This window comes from Panthera pardus, unplaced genomic scaffold (assembly GCF_024362965.1).
Source record: "Panthera pardus isolate Hobbes unplaced genomic scaffold, ASM2436296v1 HiC_scaffold_16, whole genome shotgun sequence".
Taxonomy (NCBI): Eukaryota; Metazoa; Chordata; class Mammalia; order Carnivora; family Felidae; genus Panthera; species Panthera pardus.
The window spans coordinates 77404340-77426741 of NW_026526721.1; the positions used below are offsets into that span (position 1 = coordinate 77404340).

General features: G+C 40.3%; 1 protein-coding gene across 10 annotated transcripts in view; it reads right to left on the reverse strand.

Moving 5' to 3' along the window:
• TP63 (tumor protein p63) overlaps positions 1 to 22402 on the reverse strand; it is a 231123-nt gene that overhangs the window by 79346 nt on the left and 129375 nt on the right. For all 10 annotated transcript variants that reach the window (XM_019463496.2, XM_019463495.2, XM_019463494.2 and 7 more), the window contains one exon: positions 6094 to 6348. In XM_019463496.2, coding sequence (XP_019319041.1) covers positions 6094 to 6348 — 255 coding nt within the window. The remainder of the gene's footprint in view (positions 1 to 6093; positions 6349 to 22402) is intronic.

Sequence of the window (22402 nt, forward strand, 5' to 3'; positions counted from 1 at the left end):
CTCTATAAATCATGGGTGGAGGGAGAAAGCATCAAATTTACAGACAGTTAACAATCAAGGTCAGAACTGAGGGATACTGCTTGGAAGTATAATTGCTTCCTTTAACCATGAAGAGAAAACAGAGTCTCGTAATATTTATTAAGGGCCTACTGTATGCTGGACAGTGTGCTGGGCACCAGGTCAGGATGCCTGACCTCTAAGACCTTGAAATCTGTGAAGGGAGAAAGTCACAAGAGCAAAAATGACTGTATGTCCAAAGGCCAGGTCATTACCTCAGACTAAGCACAACAGAAAACACTAACCTGAGGTTTTCACAGTGTTTGCACACAGATAATACTGTGTGCCATGGGTTATGAGAAAACAGCTCTAAAACTGAGGAAGGTGTGTGAGGCTTATAATCGAGACAGACTGACCTATATTCACAAAGAGGCCTGGTCACTGGAGTCCAGGGAAAGAAAACACTCTGCCCCCAGAAGTGGTGTTCTGATCAGACCTCTCGGTTCTCAGGTAGGTGCCACAGAAAGCTGATCTCTGCCTCCCCACCAACTCCAAAAGCATTCCAGGTCAGTACATATGATTCTTTCTAATGGCCCCAGAGTAATTCGTTATATGGATTTGCCCCAATTTGTTGAAAGTCCCCCACTGGCGGGCGTGTAGGCTCCCAGTACTCTGCCATCGCAAATCAATATGTTGACTCTTTGATAAGTGAAATCCACTGTTGTGTTTTATTTACCATGGTGACTACAAAAGGCATCCCCATAAATGAAGTGGCAGATTAACAATGAAAAATAAATGCTGAAGTCAACAGGTTCTTAAAATATGGAGAGGGTCCTGCCTTGTGCAGGCAAGGAGGCTGCATTGGCTTGGGCAGGCATAGGAAAATAGCACAGCCACCCTGCAGAAGTCTGCATATGGGGCGGCCTGTAATCATTCTCTAGCATCTATTCATATATTTGGATAGTGGATAGTATCACAGTCCCTTGGGGCTAGAGTATGTATGCATGCCTGAAAGCACTAAGGAAAGCAAGAAAAGTAGAAACATTCTGCTCTGCGTCCTTTCAAATTATTACTTGTTGTACGAGTGAACCTTCACAAAACTGTAATAAGCTCATGAAACAAAGGGATCAAAATTCAGACTCATAAACATTTATATGCCTATGGCCAGTCAGGCGCTGATCAGTGCTCTAGACAGATCATGCAATTCTCATAACAAGGGATGTATTAACATGGCCACTTGCAGACATGAAAAAGCGAGTTTTAAAGAGATTGGATTCTTTGGGCAGGTCGCTTATGCTGCTAGGAAATTTCAGAATTGAAATCTGTATCTAAGTTTCCTGCCATTTCTAAAACACCATTCTGTCAACTGTCTTATAGCTAATGATTCCTAGCTATAATACTGGAGTAGCACCTTAATATAATAAGTGGTAGGCCTCTCTTAGCAGTAGCAATTATATTGTAGAAATAAGCAAAGAGTCTGAAAGTAAATCCTGAATTCAGTACTGCTTGGGTTTGAATGTGTGTGTGTGTGTCTGTGAAACAGAGAATATGGAAAATGTTATCACACTTCATTTTATTTCATTGGAAGAAGTTTATTTAAAAAAAAAAAAATTTTAACGTTTATTTTTGAGACAGAGAGAGACAGAGCATGAACGGGGGAGGGTCAGAGAGAGGGAGACACAGAATCTGAAACAGGCTCCAGGCTCTGAGCTGTCAGCACAGAGCCCGACGCGGGGCTCGAACTCACGGACCGCGAGATCATGACCTGAGCCGAAGTCGGACGCTTAACCGACTGAGCCACCCAGGCGCCCCGGAAGAAGTTTAAAATAAATACCATATTTTTATGGAACTGGACACACAACTGTATTTGTTATGTAAAAAATAGAGGGGTGCTTTGGTGGCTCAGTTGGTTAAGTGTCCGGCTTTGGCTCAGGTCATGATCTCCCAGTTCGTGAGTTTGAGCCCTGGATCGGGCTCTGTGCTGACAGCTCAGAGCCTGGAGCCTGCTTCGGATTCTGTGTCTCCCTCTCTCTCCGCTCCTTCCCCATTCACATTCTGTCTCTGTTTCTCTCTCAAAAATAAATAAACATTAAAAAAATAAAAAATAGAGAAAGCAAAGGAAATATGCATATACACTTTAAATGTATTAATTGTGTTTTGGCAGTAATTATGCGTAAAATCAGAATGAAAAGAGAAAACACAAAAGGACAATGACAAGTGATAAAATGGTACTAAACAGTTTTTATTACAGAATTACCAGAATACCATGTAGTAAGTGTGGCTCTTCCTAATGACAGCTGCTTCTGCTGCTTCCCATTTGTGCACGGTTTTAAATTATAGTGTTTTATTTTGAAAAGTTGCTTTAAAATGCACATATGCCTAAGAAATAGGTGTTGTGTAATAGGACATTTAAAAAACCCTCCATCCACCTTTTGGGATGAACAATGGATGTTGTATGGAAACCAATTTGACAATAAATTTCATATTAAAAAAATAATAAAATAAAATAAAATAAAATAAAATAAAATACCCTCCATCACTTGGTCTTTAGCACCATACTACACAGGGCCTGTGTGTCCCTGTATGTCTCCTTCTATCAATCAGGGGGAAAGACAGTCTAGACAGGATGGCAGACAGACTTGAACTGGGAGTGAGGGGTCCTGGGTTCCTTTCCCTCCTCGACAGGTGATAAGCCTTGGAACCTTGACTTCTCTAAGTTTCCTCATTTATAAAAGTGGGGCTAACAGCCTCAGTTGTGAGGCTCAACCAAAATAAATGTATGGGACAATACTTTTTAAAATGTGAGGTCTATGGGGGCACCTGGGTGGCTCAGACCTTTAAGCGTCTGACTCTTGGTTTTGGCTCAGATCAGGATCTCACGGCTCATGATAGCTCTGCCGTCATGCTGACAGTGCTTGGTCTGTTTGGGATTCTCTCTCTCTCTCTCCCCCCCCCCCCCTCATTCTCTGTCCCTCCCCTGCACACTCATGCTCTCTCTCGCTCTCTCTCTCTCCCCCGCCCTCAAAATAAATAAATGATGTTTGAAAAACAAACAAACAAACAAAAGTGAGGTCGATGTATAAGTGCAAGGATATATAATTTGGCTTAGAGACTCAGATGCTGCTATGTACAAGATACTGGTGTCTGTGGATAGATCTGAGGTCTTTTCAAGTGATTTCAACTGCTACTCAGATAAGGGTTCAAGTGTCCTAAATTTAGAAGAAATGCAACTGGGCCTAAAATAAAACTGATGATGAACAAGAAAGTACTACTTAGGAAAACTCTAGACACCACACGCTACACCAGTAGGGGAGAATGGACATCTAATTCAACCTGTTCTATACAACCTGTAAAATTCTATATGGTTCTGTAAAATCTATAGGGCAGACTGTAGACAAATGAACCAAGATCCAAGAGAGGCAAAACAGCTTAACCCAGGCCACTCATTAAATGGCAGACAAAACACCTAATAAGAACCTAAGTCCTTCTAGAAGTGTCCTATGTTGATTATTAACACTAGTACACCAGAAGAAAAGAAAACAAATTTTACCAGACTCCTCTTTTTCCTCATCAGAGACACAGATCGAACACAAGAAAGACCAAGTGACTTGGCTAAAGTCACAAAGATGATCATGTCTAGAATCCAGGTTTTCTGCCCCCCAAAGAGTGACCTTTCCCCTAACAGCAGTGCCTACCCCTTTATTCAGGGTACAGACCTCACTGTTGTCCCACCTAAGGAAATTTTACCAGTATACTTCACAAGACATTTTATTTTCTTTTTAACCTGCCACTTAGGCATACATCCCCAACCTTGTGTGTGTGTGTGCGTGTGTGTGCGTGTGTGTGTGTGTGTGTGTGTGTGTGACAATTTACTTGTCCTAGAGAAGGGCTTTGATGTTTCAGAATTGTGTTGAATCTAAAAAAAATAAACCTTAAGACTTCTGTATGGGAGGTGATACAGGAGGCGAAGGGTGGCTGATTTAATGTTCCACTTGCAACAAGATCTATCACCATGGTTCTTAAACCATTTTAGAAGGGAAGTGAGCAATCATTAAGTGGTCTCCATATGCCCATCAGCCCTTCAGATGTGCTTATTCCTAACACAGCAGAGCTTGGCCTGGGTATGCAAACAAAAAACTGTTAGCCTTGGAGATCAGGGATTATGAACACCCAATCGGCAACCCCTATTCTAAAGCACATTATGCTCCACTTATAAAATGGTTAGTCGGGCAGATCTTCAGCAAAGTATTACTTAGATTGATCAACCAATATTTATTAAGGCCTATGAACTCTAAGTTTACTCACCTTTAGTGTCCACCTCCAGGATTATTAATATAAAAGACACTCATGATTATAACACAGTTGGTGAGTAACACATGGAAAAAAGATCAAATTGTAGGCTCATAGTTAGACTTTATGTTTGAAATATGAACCATGACAGAACCGCTTCTCCAATCATGAAAGAAAGGCACTAAAATAAAATTTTAGGCAAGTGTTGAACATCCTTATGTGGAACGGTAGAAAAAGAAAGAAAGAGGGGTGCCTGGGTGGCTCAGTCAGTTAAGTGTCCAACTTCAGCTCAAGTCACAATCTCAGGGTTCCTGAGTTTAAGCCCCGAGTCAGGCTCTGTGCTAACAGCTCAGAGCCTGGAGCCTGCTTCAGATTCTGTGTCTCCCTGTCTCTCTGCCCCTCCCTGACTCACACTCGGTCTCTCTCTCTCTATCTCTCTCTCTCTCTCTCTCTCTTTCTCTCTCTCAAAAAATGAATAAACATTGAAAAAAATTTTAATTAGAAAAAACGAAAAAGAAAGAAAGAACACAATCCGGTGGGGCAGGTCAGAATCAGAAATAGGTCCTGTTACACAAAAGCCTCTGTCCGTTTAGGGATGTCATTTAACCTCCACATTCTTAGCTTTCCTTACTAGTAAAATGGGAAGTATACAGCTCATCCTACTTAGCTCACAAAGAAGTGAAGACAAAATGAGGGAACACATGTGAAATTACATTGGGATGTAGTCTTATAAATGTAGATTGTTTTATGAACCATATACAGCTGGATTAAAGCAACAGTGAACTAGATGCTATAATATAGAAGTAAAACACTTTCCAAAGAAAGCTATTTGCCAAAGAGGAAAAAGAAACCTGTTAAAACAATTCTAAAGCTACTTTTCAATAAGAGGATGATATTTGGAAGTGCTTTTAGAATCCATGCAAATATTAAGTTGTTTGAAAAACATGCATGCCACTTTGGCATTGGCCATTCTTTGATCAAGCAATTAAAACCAGCCTTGTCCATCTCCTTCCTTATATACAAACCTTATTTATAATACATTACAATATGAACTTTGAAATAGAATAAACATTCTTGTACCTTTTTAATTTTTGAAAATATTTCCATATTTTCTTGGAAAAGTTACATATGTAAAGTTCTTTTTTTCAACATTTTTAATCATAATGTCTTTGGACTAATTCAGGACTCTGATGTACAGTTTTAGAAGCGTCTTTGGGGGAAAAATTATAAAGGTGATAAATCTATTTGTATCAATAAGTTACGATTCGTGTTATAGAACCTACACGTATAAACAAATTTAGCCCTTCCTTAATAAATGAAATTTATATTTCTTATTACCCCATGCCTGTGATTTTTTTTAACCACATATGAATATGGCATTTACTTCTTTAAAATAAGGAGACTGGTAACTATCCTACATTCTGGTAAATGCAAATACGCATCCTACAACTATGATATTTCTTGTTGGCATACTGCTTTATAGCTTTCCAAAAACTTTTACACCAAGGACCCCTGACAGCCGGGAGGGGGGAGAACAGATTCGCTGAAAATACTACGTGCCAGCCAGAACACAGGACTTTGGTTCCCAGATCAGGGCTTTGCCCACTCAATGGCACTTTTTCTTTCTCTGGTTCAGTGTTAAATAGTCAAAACCAAAATGTCCTTGGAGGACAGGGAGAAACTGTGAAATGAATCTCTAAGCCTTGACAGAGTTGAGAAGTCCCTGGGGGGGAGGGGGGAGCAATGAAGACCACCCTTGGAGGCAGGGGTCAGGTTTAAGGGCACACAGGTGCCCGGGGCTCTTACCGTCCAGGTGGCCGACTTGGCGGTGCTAGACTGCTGGAAAGACACGTCGAAGCTGTGCGGGCCCGGGTAGTCGGTGTTGGAAGGGATGGCGGGGGAAGGCGACAGGGCATCGAAGGTGGAGCTGGGCTGCGCGTAGGGCGACGGTGCCGTGACGCTGTTCTGTGCATGGTCTGTGTTGTAGGGGCTGGTGGACGAGGAGCCGTTCTGAATCTGCTGGTCCATGCTGTTCAGGAGCCCCAGGTTCGTGTACTGTGGCTGCAGGACACCCAGAAACCCCAGAGTTAGCCATTTCAGCTGCCCATCATTGCTCCGAAAAGGCGTCATTTGGTGCATGTGTTGTCCAGAAATCCACCGTGGGTCTATGAAACTTCATATTTCAAGTAAAGGGACCAATTTGCGATACACGGAAACAGCAAGGGAAGTCTGAGGCCTGTGCGTGCCTTGTAAGGGTGCAGCCTTGGGAGACTGTGGTCTCCTGAAGAGCAACTAAAAGTAGAATATATACAACGATACTGAGGTAGCATTGTATGGTGACAGACGGTGGCTGCATGTGTGGTAGGCATAGCATAGGGTATAGACTTGACATTACCATATTGTACCCCAGGAACGAATGTAACATTGTGTGGCAACTATATTTGAATTAAAGAAAATATGGAATACGTGCTCATTAACAAACTGGGCAGAAATGTCCAGTGTTTAGTAGGTGTATAGAATATCTTTAAAATAAATGAATACCACGTGCTACTCCCCCCCCCCCCTCCGCCATGTTATTCAGAATGAGAATGATCACTGGATAGATATGTTATAAAAGGGATGTGCGCATCAAATTGCTGCAGATGTAACAAAAGCAGATGTTCTCCAAATTTCCTTGTAGTCTTATTATCTAAATTCTGTCCCAGGGTACCAAGAGTGCCCCCAACCCCCGACCAAGGTCTCAGTTCGTCAAGACTGGCGAAGCATCGGTAGCAAGGTAAGGGTGAGTCACCTATATGCTTTTAAAAGTAACATGCTAGTATATCATCCAAACACAGCCTAATTTTTCCTCTGTTCTTTCATTTTCTTTGCAGCAGTTTGTTCTTTGCCAGAGTAGAACATGTGTAAGAGAAATATCACTTAGTTATAATAAACATTCTATATTTGATGTAATTGAGGCGCACATTAGTTCGGGTAACTCTGCTGCCTGATGTCTTATGCCTTCTGTACAAATGGTTACAGTAGGCATTCTGTGCATGGTATATGGAAAGAATGAATTAACTTTTCATTAAATCTGCATGTACGGAAAGAATGGATTAACTTTTCATTTAATCCGCAAAAAAAAAAAATGTATTACTATCGGAGAGGGGGAGTGATTTGCTCAAGCATCAGCTAATAAGCAAAGAGTGGGAATTATGAAACCAAATCTTCTGACTCTGAGTCTAGGGCCCTGCCCAGCACCATCACACCTGTCAGCCTGAGGAGATAATTCAAGTCATTCCTAAACTTGAGTCAAACTGGACACATTTCCAGAAGGGGCAACCACTGTATGGGACAGGTTTGCTTGTACAGGTTAATCTCATTGTTTCTTCAAGGGAGTGAAGGGGAAACCAAGCAAAAGCAAGAAGAGAAAAAACAGTCTTGTGGGCACGGAGGAGACTGGCTTCTCCCTGGAAAAAGAACTCTGAGAGTCCTAGCCCCAGTAAAATGATGGAGAAGAACAAACTTACAAAAGCAATAGACGCTTGACAAAAATGTTAATGAAACTAAATTATTTAACCAAACTTTTGGTATTTCACATGGCGGGGGGAGAAGCGAAGAGCTCTGCCATTCCCTTCAGTCCAGAGAGCATCTGTCTAAATGTTAAAGGCTGCATGCCCATTCCATTACATTTATACTTTCACATTCCACTGCCGAATGCCACGTCCCCATTTGCTCTTCAAATAACTATTAATCTCTTGACACTTATCCCCATGCTGACAAGAGCAGCTGTTTGTCTTGCCTCCTCTCCCCTCTGACTTCGGCAGCTCCTATCCCCCCCTCCTTCTTTCCATCTTCAGCTCTCCCCTCTTGACAGGTGAGGCAGGACTGCAGGTGAGATGAGGAGGGGAGAAGAAAATAAAACCCCACCCCCGAGGCCCCACAAAGCGTCCACCTCCCCACCCCCAGGCTGATTTCAAAGTCCCCAGGTATCCAAGCCTGCAGCAGCAGAGGAGGAATGGGATTGAAAAGATATTATTTGTGTTCAAGTTAAGGGTCAGCATGCAAAGCCCTCCTGAACGTCCGGGAGGAATCAGATAATGCTCCCAGAGGCACGTGCTTCCCTACAGCAGTACAATTAGGGAAGCGGCGGGCCCTGACATAAAGGACAAAGAAACTGGGCCGAGCACTTTCTCACAGGCAGTAAAATGCCTGTTGAGCCACCCTTCCCTCCTCCTTCCAGCTATGCAGAATTGGAACTTCAGCTAATTGTGGGCTTGGATGAGAACAAAGAAACATAGCCCTTTGAAAACTCTTTTTTTTTTTTTTGATATATGTAAAGAGAAAAGTTTTGGGACCAGCTTTAAAAGCCAGTGAGCAAACACTCAGCACTTCGCTAAGGACTTAAGAGAAAGGGAAAATGCATTCACTTCAGAGGCACCTAGGAGACCCCTGGGACTGCGGTGAGGCTGAACATAATGCGTGGTTCTAAAGAAACAGAAGCCTTATTCCCAGTCATTAACAGCACTGTGGGTGCTGATGGCTGGGCTTTTAAATGCCATCATTTTTAATTCCAATCAGTTTAGGTGAAAAATTTTACTTAATAACAACAGAGTGTGCCTCCACTGCCTAGGTTTCTTTATGCATCATAAAGCTGGAATTCTCAGGTTTAGACAAAGAGCCTCTCACTATCCAAGATAAAAATGGAAAAACACATTTCAATGCAAACCTTTCTTAAATGTTACTTTAAAGAAACATAACCAAGTAGTATACTCAATTGTCTTAAAAAAAATCTAAAGTACAAAACCAGCACTACTAACTTTAAATTAATTAGCTGAAAATACAAACAAGAACAAACCCAAAGAATTCCATGAAAGGAAATCTGCTTGGATACTTTGCTTAACTTTATTAAAAATCGATGTCATGGGGCGCCTGGGTGGCGCAGTCGGTTAAGCGTCCGACTTCAGCCAGGTCACGATCTCACGGTCCGTGAGTTCGAGCCCCGCGTCGGGCTCTGGGCTGATGGCTCGGAGCCTGGAGCCTGTTTCCGATTCTGTGTCTCCCTCTCTCTCTGTCCCTCCCCCGTTCATGCTCTGTCTCTCTCTGTCCCAAAAATAAAATAAACGTTGAAAAAAAAAAAAAATTAAAAAAAAAAAAATCGATGTCATAAGCCTGCCATGGGAAACAGTCCTTTTGAAGTTAATTTAAAAAGCATTTAGTTAACAACAACGAGAGAAGTTTCTTATTTGCCTCTGATTTGACAAGAGAGTGGACATGTGGACAGAGCAGCATTGGAGGCTGAGGGGCAGATCAACATTGTCGAGAAGAACAAGTCCTCCATAGGCCAGATCAGCAAAATAATTTGCATGACTCAGTGCAAAATGAAAATACAGGCCCTCTTGTTCATAAATTATTAAGTTTCAAAATGGTGATGCACCTGGCTAGCTCAGTTGGTTAGGAGTCTGACTCTTAATTTCAGCTCAGGTCACAATCTCATGGTTCCTGAGTTCAAGCCCCACTGTCAGTCCCAAGACTGCTTGGTATTCTCTTTCTCTCTGCAACCCCCCCCCCCCCGACCCCCACCCCATTCCCTCTCTGTCTCTTTCTCTCAAAATAAAATAAAAAAAATAAATAAACATTAAAAAAAATAAACATTAAAAAAATGGTGATAGCAGAGCATTAAACAAAGCACAGCACCCCTTGCTACTACATACCTTGTATGCCCATGAAGCTAGCTCTGTACCAGGTTAATGAGAACAATATTTATACCTTATTTTCCACCAAAGTGAAGCTGATGGGATGAATGGAGCAATGCCTGTGCCCCTTCTTTACTATAATTCCATGAATATAGGGGGTGGGGATCTTGTGTTATTCTTGGATGTTCATGTAATGCCTATTTACAGTGACCAGTAAAAGAGTGTGAAAAGTTAGAACATGGCACTTGCACATCAGTCAAAAAGCTGCCCTTAGAAGAACTGTATGGGGTCGTCTATGTCCCATGTGTTCTGATGTAATAAAAACTATTAGCATATTTGAAATGAAATAGAAACTAGATTGTCCCTTTCTAAACCATGAGGCATCTTGATTTTGAAATAAACTTAATATATTCTGTAGACACTCGATGAATGAATGAATGCATGCATGCATGAATGAATGAATAAAAATGTCACATATCTACCCTATCATGTCTGAAAGAGGAGACAGCCTTGTTTCTACAAAACCTGAAAGGCAAAATGAACACAACTTGTCTGGAGTCTACTGTAAGACTGATAAAGTAAAACAACTGATTTCCTCTGAATTCAAACAGATGCATCATTTCCTATAAAATAACTTTGAAACAGAAGACTCACCACCTGGACCCTAGGTTTTTTACCAGCATCTGTAACTGGAATATATTCAGTTTCATCACACACTAGTTGATCTGACCGCAGAAAGGATGAAACACACCTTGGTCACAGAGACTTATACTCCTGGTAATCACAGAACAAATTGGGGGTGTTCTGAAACACGGAGCTGTCATGATTAGTGTAGGGATACCCAGGGGCTGAATCTTAAACTGCTTGCTTTTACCATTAGGAAAGAGTAAGTTTAGATAAGTAGTATTACCAAATACAGATAAACGTATTTTCTTGTTTTTCTCCTCTCTTACACCCTTCACATTCTCATAGCCATCTATAGGCTCTGATTTGTTTCTTCACTAAACTTCAATTTGGATGGATTATTAGAATTATAATACAGACGATTAGATTTTTTTTTTTCCCTGAGTGGACACTGCTGTAAGAGTGCCCTATAAATGCAATCCCTATTTAGTTTCATCTATTTTTCCCCCCCTGGGTTACACTGTTAAATGATCTTAAACTCTGAACATAATATGAACCTAAATTTTCTTCTTATCTGCTCAGCAATACTGTGTCAGTATATATCACTGTAAATAAAACTCAATATTGAATACCTGGGTTGACAATGTAATAAGTACTTTAATATAAAAGAATTTAGCATCGGGGCTCCTGGGTGGCTCAGTCGGTTAAGCGTCCGACTTCAGCTCAGGTCACGATCTTGCGGTCCGTGAGTTCGAGCCCCGCATCGGGCTCTGGGCTAATGGCTCAGAGCCTGGAGCCTGCTTCCGATTCTGTGTCTCCCTCTCTCTCTGCCCCTCCCCTGTTCATGCTCTGTCTCTCTCTCTGTCTCAAAAATAAATAAACGTTAAAAAAAATTTAAAAAAAAAAAGAATTTAGCATCAAAAAAAAAAAAAAAAAAAAAAAAAAAGGATCCCCATCAAGTCATTTGACCAGTGCAATGGAAAGAGGGACTTAGATATAATTTGTGTTTCTGAAAACTTTCTCCTCCAATTTATAAGAGACATGTTATAAGTTCTATTTACTAGACATTACCATCCGTAATAGCTAATTTATGGCAGCATGGCAACAAGAGCTAACAGTCTATGGCAAGAGGTTAATTCAAAAAATAAGAAGAAAAGGAATTAAAGCCAAATCAGGAATAGGAGAGGTTGCTGTCAGGATATGTAATCGAAATTAATTTACTTCCATTTAGGAGTGCTTGGATGGCTCAGTCAGTTAAGCCTCTGACTTCAGCTCAGGTCATGATCTCACGGCTCATGGGTTCAAGCCCCACATCGGGCTCTGTGCTGACAGCTCAGAGCCTGGAGCCTGCTTTGGATTTTGTCTCCTTTTCTCTCTGCCCCACCCCGACTCGTTTTCTCTCTCTCTCTGTCTCTCAAAAATAAGTAAACATTAAACAAATTTTTAAATGTTTCCTTGTCACAGGAAACAAGTTGCCCAAATTTCATTTGGAAGAAATTATATTTATAATCTTTGACTGATTATTAGACAAGGCTAGGGAAGGGAATTGAATCCTCTTTAGGACTTACCATTCCTGAATGGATCCTAGTAATGGAACAGAACTTGGAACCTAGACTTAGTGATGTGGGATCTAAGTCCCAACACTGCCACTAATGTGCTGAAAACTCTGTGCAAGGTACATGAACCACCTGGACCTTAGTTTCCTACAAGGAGACTGAATCTCATGATCAAACATAAAAGCATTCTGATGGATGACCACACTCCTCCACAAAGCTATATTAAAGTGCCATGAGATTACTTTCAAAACATGAGATAACCTGCTTTTTTATTTATCCAGATTTACCAAGCCAAGCCTAGAAATCAGCAGCATGCATACACTTTCCTCAGCTGATTAAACCTTTCACCTTGGGTTTCCTGAAGGAGCTCTCGTGAACATTCTAAAGCCCCTCCTGGGACCCTAGCTTTACAAAGCATTCATTCGAATATGCTCTAGTAGACAGTGCTATACTTCATCCCCAAATATCAGCAGGATGGTGACTTTTCAACAAGCACTGCCGTAGGGAGAAATGCTTGTCATTTTTTAGTTTTCTATTGCCTGCCTCACCTGAAAGAATGATGGCTTGTTTTATGCTAGAATTGAACACAACTGAGTTAAAATGCTCCATTTGTGGCCAAGAAGATATTTGTATAACAACGTCAAGTTGAAGTACCATCTTTCAACCTTAAGAATATATTCAGCATCTGATTTTTCTCAAGACCAGATTTTGTTCCTTGTAAAATATTTAGCTTCTTTTATCTTCCAAATGATCCCCCAAAGCACATGCTTCGAGGTAAAGTGTACTCATACCTTACAATAAACAGCCTGTAAGAATAAAGCACCTAAGCGCACAGGAACTTCTGGCAGCAGGCAGAGAGTTTACTAGAATGCTTTATGGTCTGACACAAAGTGCCGAGATTCCTTTGAGGCCCGAGATTCTGTAACTCAGGAAAGAGCTCCCTAAAAGCCAATGCCAGACAACCTCAGGTGAGATGAATAACTACACAGTTGGCTGATCAGGTGGACAGCGATGCCGAAAAACACTGGACAACAGCATTTGCAAATCCAGGTGGTGGACCATGTTGAGGTTAAAACTCAGCCTAAATTTACTGAATTCACACTGTGGAGAGCTCAACCAAGAAAAAATAAACTTCAGGTTCTTATTTCAGTCAGTACTCCTTTTCAGTAATGACAAATGAGCAAAATTATAATCACGAGCATCTAAATTCTTCAAAGGGCTTTGTCACCATCAACATACCAAGGCGGCATGGGGCTTAGCAGAAAGGCATAATTCTAAATTCAATCACTTCTAGATGCGGATATTAAGGAAAAATATACAGAGTTCCAATTTTTTCAAAGTTGGAAAAAATATGTTTGAGGACATTTTCAGCCTCTCGCAATCACTATTTTGATAGCTTTATTTAGCAGAAGTGGTAACGTGAAAGGAAGACAGTACATAGTAATGAAAATTTTCAGTGAAGGTTAGGTCACTTATATGGAAAGCATACCATGGTGATTTTAGAAGATCATCGATAATGTTTCATTGGTTTTTAAAATGAGTTTAAGGTATTTAAAAATAATTTTTGTAATATATCTGTGTAGGCCATATCAGAAATCATGACTTCGATCAGCTGGAGTGATTAAATGTGATTATCATTGTATAACAGAGGATAGCTTTGTTTACCATGATGTGAAACTGAAGACACAGCCGTTTCAATAAACAATGACCATTCAAATGTTTTAAAAGTCTGAAACGTATGGAGCATCCATATCCAATCCTGTCTACAAAAAGAATAGTAGCTACTCCTTCTACTACGAATAATCTTTCTGAGTCCTTACGTATGTTTTTTAGAGTCTTCAAGTTCTGCTCATTCATTTAATCCTCATGAGCTAGGTGGCATTATTATCCCATGTTTTATACATAACTTATAGATGAGGAAACCGAAGCCCCGCAAGATTAAGTAACTTGCTCAAGGTAGTAAGCAACACAGCCCGAATGAGAAACCGGTCAATCTGGCTTGAGAACCCGCTTGCTTACTTATCTTTCATTCCGATTGCATGTAAATCTGAGTCCCTCAGATTTCTGCCTGGAATTTTTATCTAAAACTTACATTCAATGAAAGCATACCATTCTAGATCTTAAAAAAAAAAAACAAAAAACAACAACAACAACAACAAAAAACAGTTGTCCATTTTAAGGACAGGATATAAAACTAACCATTCTTAGACTGTGTATAACTGCAGACAGTGAGAGACCCAGCTCCTCGGAGCCTGCCACCAGCAGCTCAGTGTAGATGAGATCATGTCTCTCTCAAGTTGAAGACCATGGGCAGGTCCCAACTGTCTTAGAGTAACCCCCCGCCCCCCCCCACCGCCAAGTCTTGCCAGTGGCCTCGCGGCACTATTTGAAACTCTCTCCTTTGCTCACTAAACAGCCTGCAAACAGGCACTCCTCAAGTTTTTCAAAGGCAGACTCCTTCAGTCCGCAGCCCCCTCCCACTGGCGGGCTGTATCCTAGTTGTCTTGTAGTTTTAGCTCAATGCCATTCTCCCCAGGAGAAGCCCTCTTCACCCAGGTAGGCATTCCCCTTTGTTTCACATGGTCTTACTGCTCAGACTTTCCCTCGACATCGCATCATTATAACTGAAATTATTTGTGCAAATATATATATGTATACATATACATATATATATTTTTTAAATATCGGTCTTTTCTGCTACAGCATAAATCTATGAGAGATTGTATCTCGTTCATCACCGGGTCTCACGTCTGCCACGGCGTGTGAGCCACAGTGGCTGCTCGGGAAATATTTATTGAAAGAATAAATGCAACATATTTTCCAGTAAAAAGCACTTTCAGAAGATATCTCTTTTTATTCTAATGCGCCTAACTGTTGACTTTTATGCTGAAGGAAGCCTGCCTTCAAATCAGCTTCATGTCTTTACACACTACTGCAGACTAAATGTCATGGTGCATCTGCAAATAATCTCTATGACCTTTACTCTGGGCTCTGCTTTGTTTTGGTAGGTGGGATTGTGCTTTTAGCTTCAGCTTTTATGGGAACTAGTAGCAGAATAGCCAGTCCTGTCACTCATAAGGCAGTGAGTAATACTCAGTAGCTCACACCTAGCTGGAAAGTTTATTAATGAGCTCCTACTTCCTTAAAACAAACACATACACGTTTTCGTGGCAGGGCAGTGTCTTTTCCCTCATGGCCTCGAATTTGTTCCTAATGCATCTAGGTCAGCAGTCAGAATCCAAATCTTTGTGGCCATATAATTATTCACTTCCTACGGACGGTGCTTGTGACCGAATGCAGATTTCTTTGGGAAGAAACCACCCGGAAACAAGCTTAGAGTAAGACGTTCGTTTCTGGTGGATAGGCCACAAAGTCTGTCCCTCCCTCTCTGATTTCCATGATTTTCTGCCCTGTTAGCTAGAAGTCAGTTTAGAATAATGCCATAATTAAGGGCTTACAGTGTATGTTTTGAGGAACGGAGATTGTACTTTATCAGACTTACGCACCATTTTCTTGCAAATGGTCTAAGTTCATGACTTCATTTCCCTGACTTTATAATACACACAGAGAGGTTGAAACACTAGCTTTTCTTTGCAGATAGAAAAGTAAAGCATGAAACAAGGAGTGCACTACTCAGTTTTACTATCCTATATATATTCAAATGAGAAACACTGTTTCTGTGTTCCTCTTGCTTGTCAAGTTCTTTGCTGATTGCTACATTTTTCATTGTATTTGAGATGAAAGTTTTTAGTGATTTACTACGCTTTGTAATTAGACACGGTGACTTACATAACATTGGAGTGTTCCTTTAAGCTGTCACTTTTAACTGCAAAATAAAACCGAAGTTTCCAGCTATGCAGAAGACATGCCTTACTTTGAAAAGACAGCCATCTATTCATTTCATCCTATTTACTCAATCACGAAAGTAACAATCAATCAGTTTAATAATTACAACAGCCCCTGGTGTCTTATTTGAACACGAAAAAACAAACAAACAAAAAACTAGGACACCACGGTTAAGAACAAAATGACTTAAAGATTTCTCAGACATCCTTTAGTGATAATAACACCATTGAAAATAAAACAGGAAAGTGTTTGCAAATCATCAAGCTTATTCACCCAGAGCAAACCACCCAAATCTCTGGTGATGACCAAGAGACATGCAGGGGACAAAATGAATCAGGGGACAAAATTAATCAGTGTGGAAGCAAGTAAACACTTTTAAGAAGTGACTGCAAAGCAAGATAACAATCTAATCTATTCAGTTTTTTAAAAAATCAAACACATTCTCTGTCCTCATGGGTAATCCATTAAATGAAAGCAGCACACACTTTATACTGTTTACCTCTGTCAGAGTATAAGTCATTTCTTACTTGGGAAACTTCCCTGTCTTAAAAACTTTCTTGCCACTTAAGGTATAATGGAAATAAATACCAGCGTTCGTGAAAGAGAGAGAGAGAGACAGAGAGGGAGAGGGACTTGTAAGATGTCAAGGAAAACCATATGATTCAGAATGTACAGGTGGAGACAAGGTTTGTGCAACGTTGAAGTCACTTTACTTTTTGCACAGGTTAGTTATAAAGAGCCATTTCTGTAAAAGTATATATTATAGGCCACATTTTTATTTGAAGATACCCCTTCATGCAACAGCAACAGAACATGTCTCCATCACATTCAGGAACATCACTGGGTGGCCCTGGAGAGGATACAGAGATAAGTACTGCACGTGCCCTACCCACCAGGATTGGGGAGAAGGCATCTGGGCCTCCCAGAGAGCAGTGAAGGATGAACAGAGAAGTGCACAAAAGCTCAGGGGAGGGAGAAGTTATTCTGAATGGGGGGAGGGGGGCAGTTCTGAGAAAATGTTAAGGGTGAAGCAGTCTCCCAGCAGGGTCTTAAGAACTGGAAACAATCTGATCTGAAGATAAATATCTGGGGGCTGGTGTTGGGGGTTAGAAAAAAGCTAGGAAAAATACCCTTTCTGGAAACTTACTGTTCTGTTTTGCAGCCTTTCAGATACTTTGGGACTGGCTTTTGAAATAATTTCCCAGCCTGAGGCTTATTCTGGGCTTTCTGCTTCACCCAGGGTCACCATTTCTCTCTGTGTGTACGCCCGTGGAGTCCCCAATCTTAGTCTGGTGACAGAGTCTCACATGGTCCATTTAAGAATAACCAAGCCATTCCCAAAACATCTGATGTTGCCCGTTGGTTGAGAGGGTAATGGTTTTCCTTTTAATTCTGATTCCATCAATAGAGTGACACTAATCCAGACTGATTTGAGTAAACAGGGCATATTCTCCATTGTCTCTGTGATCTGAGAAAGAATAAACTTGAGAAAGCTCACTGCCTGGATTGGAAATGGCCCCTTTGGGTGTTTTTGCGCAAGCTTGAAAGGAAAAAGAAAATGCCTGTACAGAGTTCTTTCCAAGGCAAGCTGACTTTGGGGGTGGTAATTCTCATAGTGGTATGACACTAAGGTGCACCTATTAGTGGCTTTAGCACCAATAAGAAAGTAGAACCATTTCTTTTGTAGTGTTTCCAGAAGAGTTGACGAGAGTGTTTCGTAAATTTCTGCCCCTGGCAACACACTACAGCTTGACTCAAAATTCCCTCTTTCAGCTTTTATAGGATTTTTTTTTTTTTTTTTTTACCATTTAAGAAACACAGACAAGATGCAGTTCAGCTCACACATTTTGCATGAGATATCAATTTACACTCTACCCACATCCACTAACATTCCAAAAATGTTTTCTTCTTGCCAATATTCCCTCACCTAGAACCAATATGTGCTTTACCTTAACACCAGTTACTGAACTTTAAATTGACAGGTAAGTATTACCTGGCAAAGCCATCTCAGAATGGGCATGACAGCCTGATTTTACCTTGTCTTTGAAAAAGCAAACCTGAGCAGATTGTATAAACTTAGTCATTATCAAGTAAGAAATACATTTAGAAATGAGAGCTTCCCAAGATTTGTGTTTTGTTTTTGTTTTTTCCAGAGTATGAAAAGGTATGCCTTTTGAATGGGATAGATGTGCTCTAGTATCAGACCAAGTAAGAAAATCAAATACAGGGAAGTAGAAAGAAAAGACTTTATAGACACTCCCTCTAACCACTTTGCTCTGCAAAGGAGGTTGTAAGCAATGTGGTCGTTGATGTTACTTTGCTGTGTCCCCTGATGTCTGCACAAAGATGAAATCAGCACAACCACATTTCGATATTGGATATTTTCAAAATCCACTTTCTGTTAGTGGAGGATTAGGTTTGTAAGGAAGACAAAGGGATGAGATATAAGCTTGGACTTCTCCCCCCACTTATCACTGAGGCCAGTTCTCCCTCCTACCCACTCCCCTTTACATTTAAATCAAGTCACTGAGTCATCTCCCACCCTGAGCCCACCCTCACCTACCCCTCCATTATTTCTGTAATTGCCTACATGAGATGGAAGTGATGAAGGAGGTTGTGGAAGGAAAGGATATTAATATGGGTGAAGGTGAAGACACGTCTTCCCTCAATATTTCTGTTCAAATCTCAAATGCAAATATGTCACCTCAACCAAAATGAAATTTGAGATATTTATGGCAAAGAGTTTTTAATTTGGGATTCCAAAATGTTGACTTTTTTAATTGCTGTTTTTGTTTAATTGGGGGTGGGGGGGCAGGGTGTTTGTTTCTTAAATGAGACATTCACATTTGCTTCTGCTCTGTTATTTCCTGGTTGGGATTCTCATGTTGGAAAAATATCATACTTGGTATATTCTCTCACATTTACCTCCGGGATTACTATTTGCATTTCGAGCAGTGACCAGAGAAATGATTTTCTCATCCTGATTCTAAGATGACTATTTAATAAAGTTAATCCTAATTAATAGAAGCAACCAGTCTGGATTCTGTTCCAGCTTTGATTAATTTAACCATGCAATTACTGGAGTGCCTGGGTGGCTCAGTCCATTAAGCATCTAGCTTCGGCTCAGGTCATGATCTCCTGGTTTGTGAGTTCAAGCTCCACATCGGGCTCTTGGCTGACAGCTCAGAGCCTGGAGACTGCTTAAGATTCTGTGTCTCCTTCTCTCTCTACCCCTCACCCACTTGTGCTCTGTTTCTCAACAATGAATAAATGTTAAAAAAAAGTAAAAAATAAAAATAACAATGTAATTACTGAGTCCCTATAAGGATAAGATAATTTATCTGTCTCTGTAGAGGTCTAAGGAATGGGATCAGGAAACTCTCAACTTCACCTAGCCCAAGAAATCACGTGGGCTATTTTTTCTTCTTCCCTGCAGGATGACACCTGTCACTCCTACAGCATGTAGACAAAGTTTTGAATCATGGATTCTGAACCTTGTCCATGCCTTCAAACATTCATAGGTTCTAGTTCTCAGAACATGGAAGTCCCTACCATATTTTGTTGCTATTTCTACAACAGCTTTCCATTTTGACATACATGCTAAATACAGATCTGTGTTTAAATCAACATTCTCTTTTCAAGTCAATGTATCATGCTGGTATATCAGCATCTGGTCATCTGGTCCTATGCAGTTTTTCCTTGTATTTTTATTAATTTTACTCTACTCAGAATGACCTTCCTTCTGCAACTTGGCTGAATTCTGGTCCTCAAACTACATAAAATATTACCTTCAACCTGAGCAGTGTGAAACCATTTCATTGTCTTTGAAAGTCTTTAGTGTCTCCTACCACATTCTGTTTCATACTGAAGTCATTCATTGTACCTTACGTTCACCTAGAATTGCGAATTCTCAGACACCAGAGGCTACAACTGTTCACTTCTGCTTTCCTTACACTGCTTAGCAATATGACTGTACTTAATTAGCCCCTAGTAAATGTTGGGTTGTAAGGAAATGCTTCTTTCGTGGTGGAAATAATCTAAATGGTTTGTGGATAGGATATCAAAACTTCTGTATCTGTTTACCAACAAATTTATACTACTTTTCCATTTTGGGGTGGGGGTGGAGGAGATAATGAAATAAAGAGTGGGCCTTCATTTGTAGGGTGATCATATACTTTGTCTTCTAAGTGGAACACTTTTGAAAGAGAAAGTGGTGCTATTCATAATTACATTTGAATGGCATGCATAAATTAGGACAAACCAAAACCAATTGTTTCCAACTTATCCATGGCAGGGACCATAGCTATTAAAGAGAGTAATGCACAGAGAGTGTATAAGTTCTATAAGACTTTAGACATGACCCATTTCTACCCTTCCAAAGTTCCCAGAGAAGTAATGGATATTCTTGCAAGATGGCCAATGTACAATGCAGAGAAATGCATTTTTATACTTCTAGGCTGTCTTGAACAAGTGTTCCCCTAGTACAGCTCCAATTATACCACTCTTCTGTTCAAAATCCTTCCATGGGTCATCACTGCCACACTATTAAATGTGATTTGGCCTTCCATGAGACACTCTGTCTTATATTTCTAACTTTATTTCCTAATTTTTTCATGCTTTCACTTCCATTTGAGCTATTTGACATTGCTGGGCACACCAGCATTCACCCCAGCTCTGTGCCTCTGCTGATGCTTGTTTCTTCACCCTAAATCCTCCTTCCCTCTCATATTTCAAGGACTTAGAAATTTCTACCCAACCTTACAAGTGCAGCTGCAATTTACTTATACATATAGACTTTCTTGATCCTCCTGTTTCAAGGTACTCTCTTTCTCTTTGATCCTTTATATATCTTGCTTATACTTCTCATATGACAATGAGGATCTGCCCTGTATTATAACTCTATGTACTCATTTCCTCTATGAACTGTAAACTTCTTGGTGTAGGAACTGTTTCTTCCCCTCCTACATACCATCTTCTATATAACAGATGCTTCAGGAAACATTTCTGTGAAAAGAGTAAGGCGGTCCTCTAACCAAAGTTTCCCTCTCCCCATACTAGCACTCACGAATATTGATGAAATTCAAATTCATCAAAAGGTATCAGTGAAAATTATAAGATGTTTACAGAGTTAGTACATTAATAATCTACGCTTTACTATTTTTTTGCGCCTCCAAATTGTGTTCTTAAGAGAAGATTGGGACTCAAATTCATAACCTAATGTTTGCATCAACTGTTTAATTTTGACACTTCAATCCATTTTCTTTCAGAAGCCAAATCCACTACTCTGTCGGATGTCCTGCATAAGCAATTCAGTCCACCACATTGGTGCTGAATAATAATGCTACATCAGACATCTGACTTTTTTCCTCATACATTCAAAAGAGAATTCTGAGTCCATCATTTGGAAAACTTTTCATCTTCAAAATAATAAGACTACAGAGGGGTCTTCTGGTATCTGTGTTTATTCTTTCTTATTTACTGACATAAACTGACTCAAAGAATAAATAGTGTATTCAATGGGGGGAGCTTAACTTCAAAATATTACTATGAAGGGAGGACTTGTACTTATACTCCTCTATCCCACAAGCTCAGATCTCACTCAAAGCTATCATACGCACCTCAAAGAAAGCTTGGGAACATTTGAGGCAACACATTTCTTAACTGTTTGACCCATAGCCTTCCTTAATGTAACATCTCCTAACTTCAGACAGATCCTCCCTTCATGGGAAGAATACAGAATCCAAATTGATATTATTCATCATCTGAGGAAAATTTAGTAACTTTGCTTTCAGAAGATGTATGTGGCATGGTGAAAAAGCAACCAATATTTTTTTGGTTGCCATAGCTAACCAGACATTCATTCATGTTTCTCAGTATACTCTCCACACCCCAGTTGAGGATCACTGCTCTCCTAAAAAAACAAAAAAAAACCAAAAAAACAAAACAAAACAAACATGCTTTTTCCTTATCTAGGTAAAGGATAAGTGATATATTATCACCACTCATTTTTCCAATAGTAGCAAAAGAAGGTATGGTCTCTCATCTGTGATCTAAGATCTCTTTCTCCCAGTCCCCTCTGGGCTTGAGGGCAACCAGTTGTAAAAGAAGCAATACAATCTAAGACTACAGCATGGAAAGAGGAACACAGCCTGGCTGACAGCTGAATTAAATCTGCAGATTCTGCTTCCGACCTACTATGCTTTTACATATGGTGCTAAACATCAAAAAGCTTAAGATAATACATTTATTAACTATTAAGAGAAAAAAATCACTCCCATGGGAAAAATGTCTCGTGGAGACTGTATGAGGGAGGAAAGACTTTTTCCCTTTTTCCAGTGGATTTGCACATCAGTTCTTTAAGGAAACTTTTTTGGAGCGTTTACTATGAATCACAAAAGCTCTTTTCAGAATGCT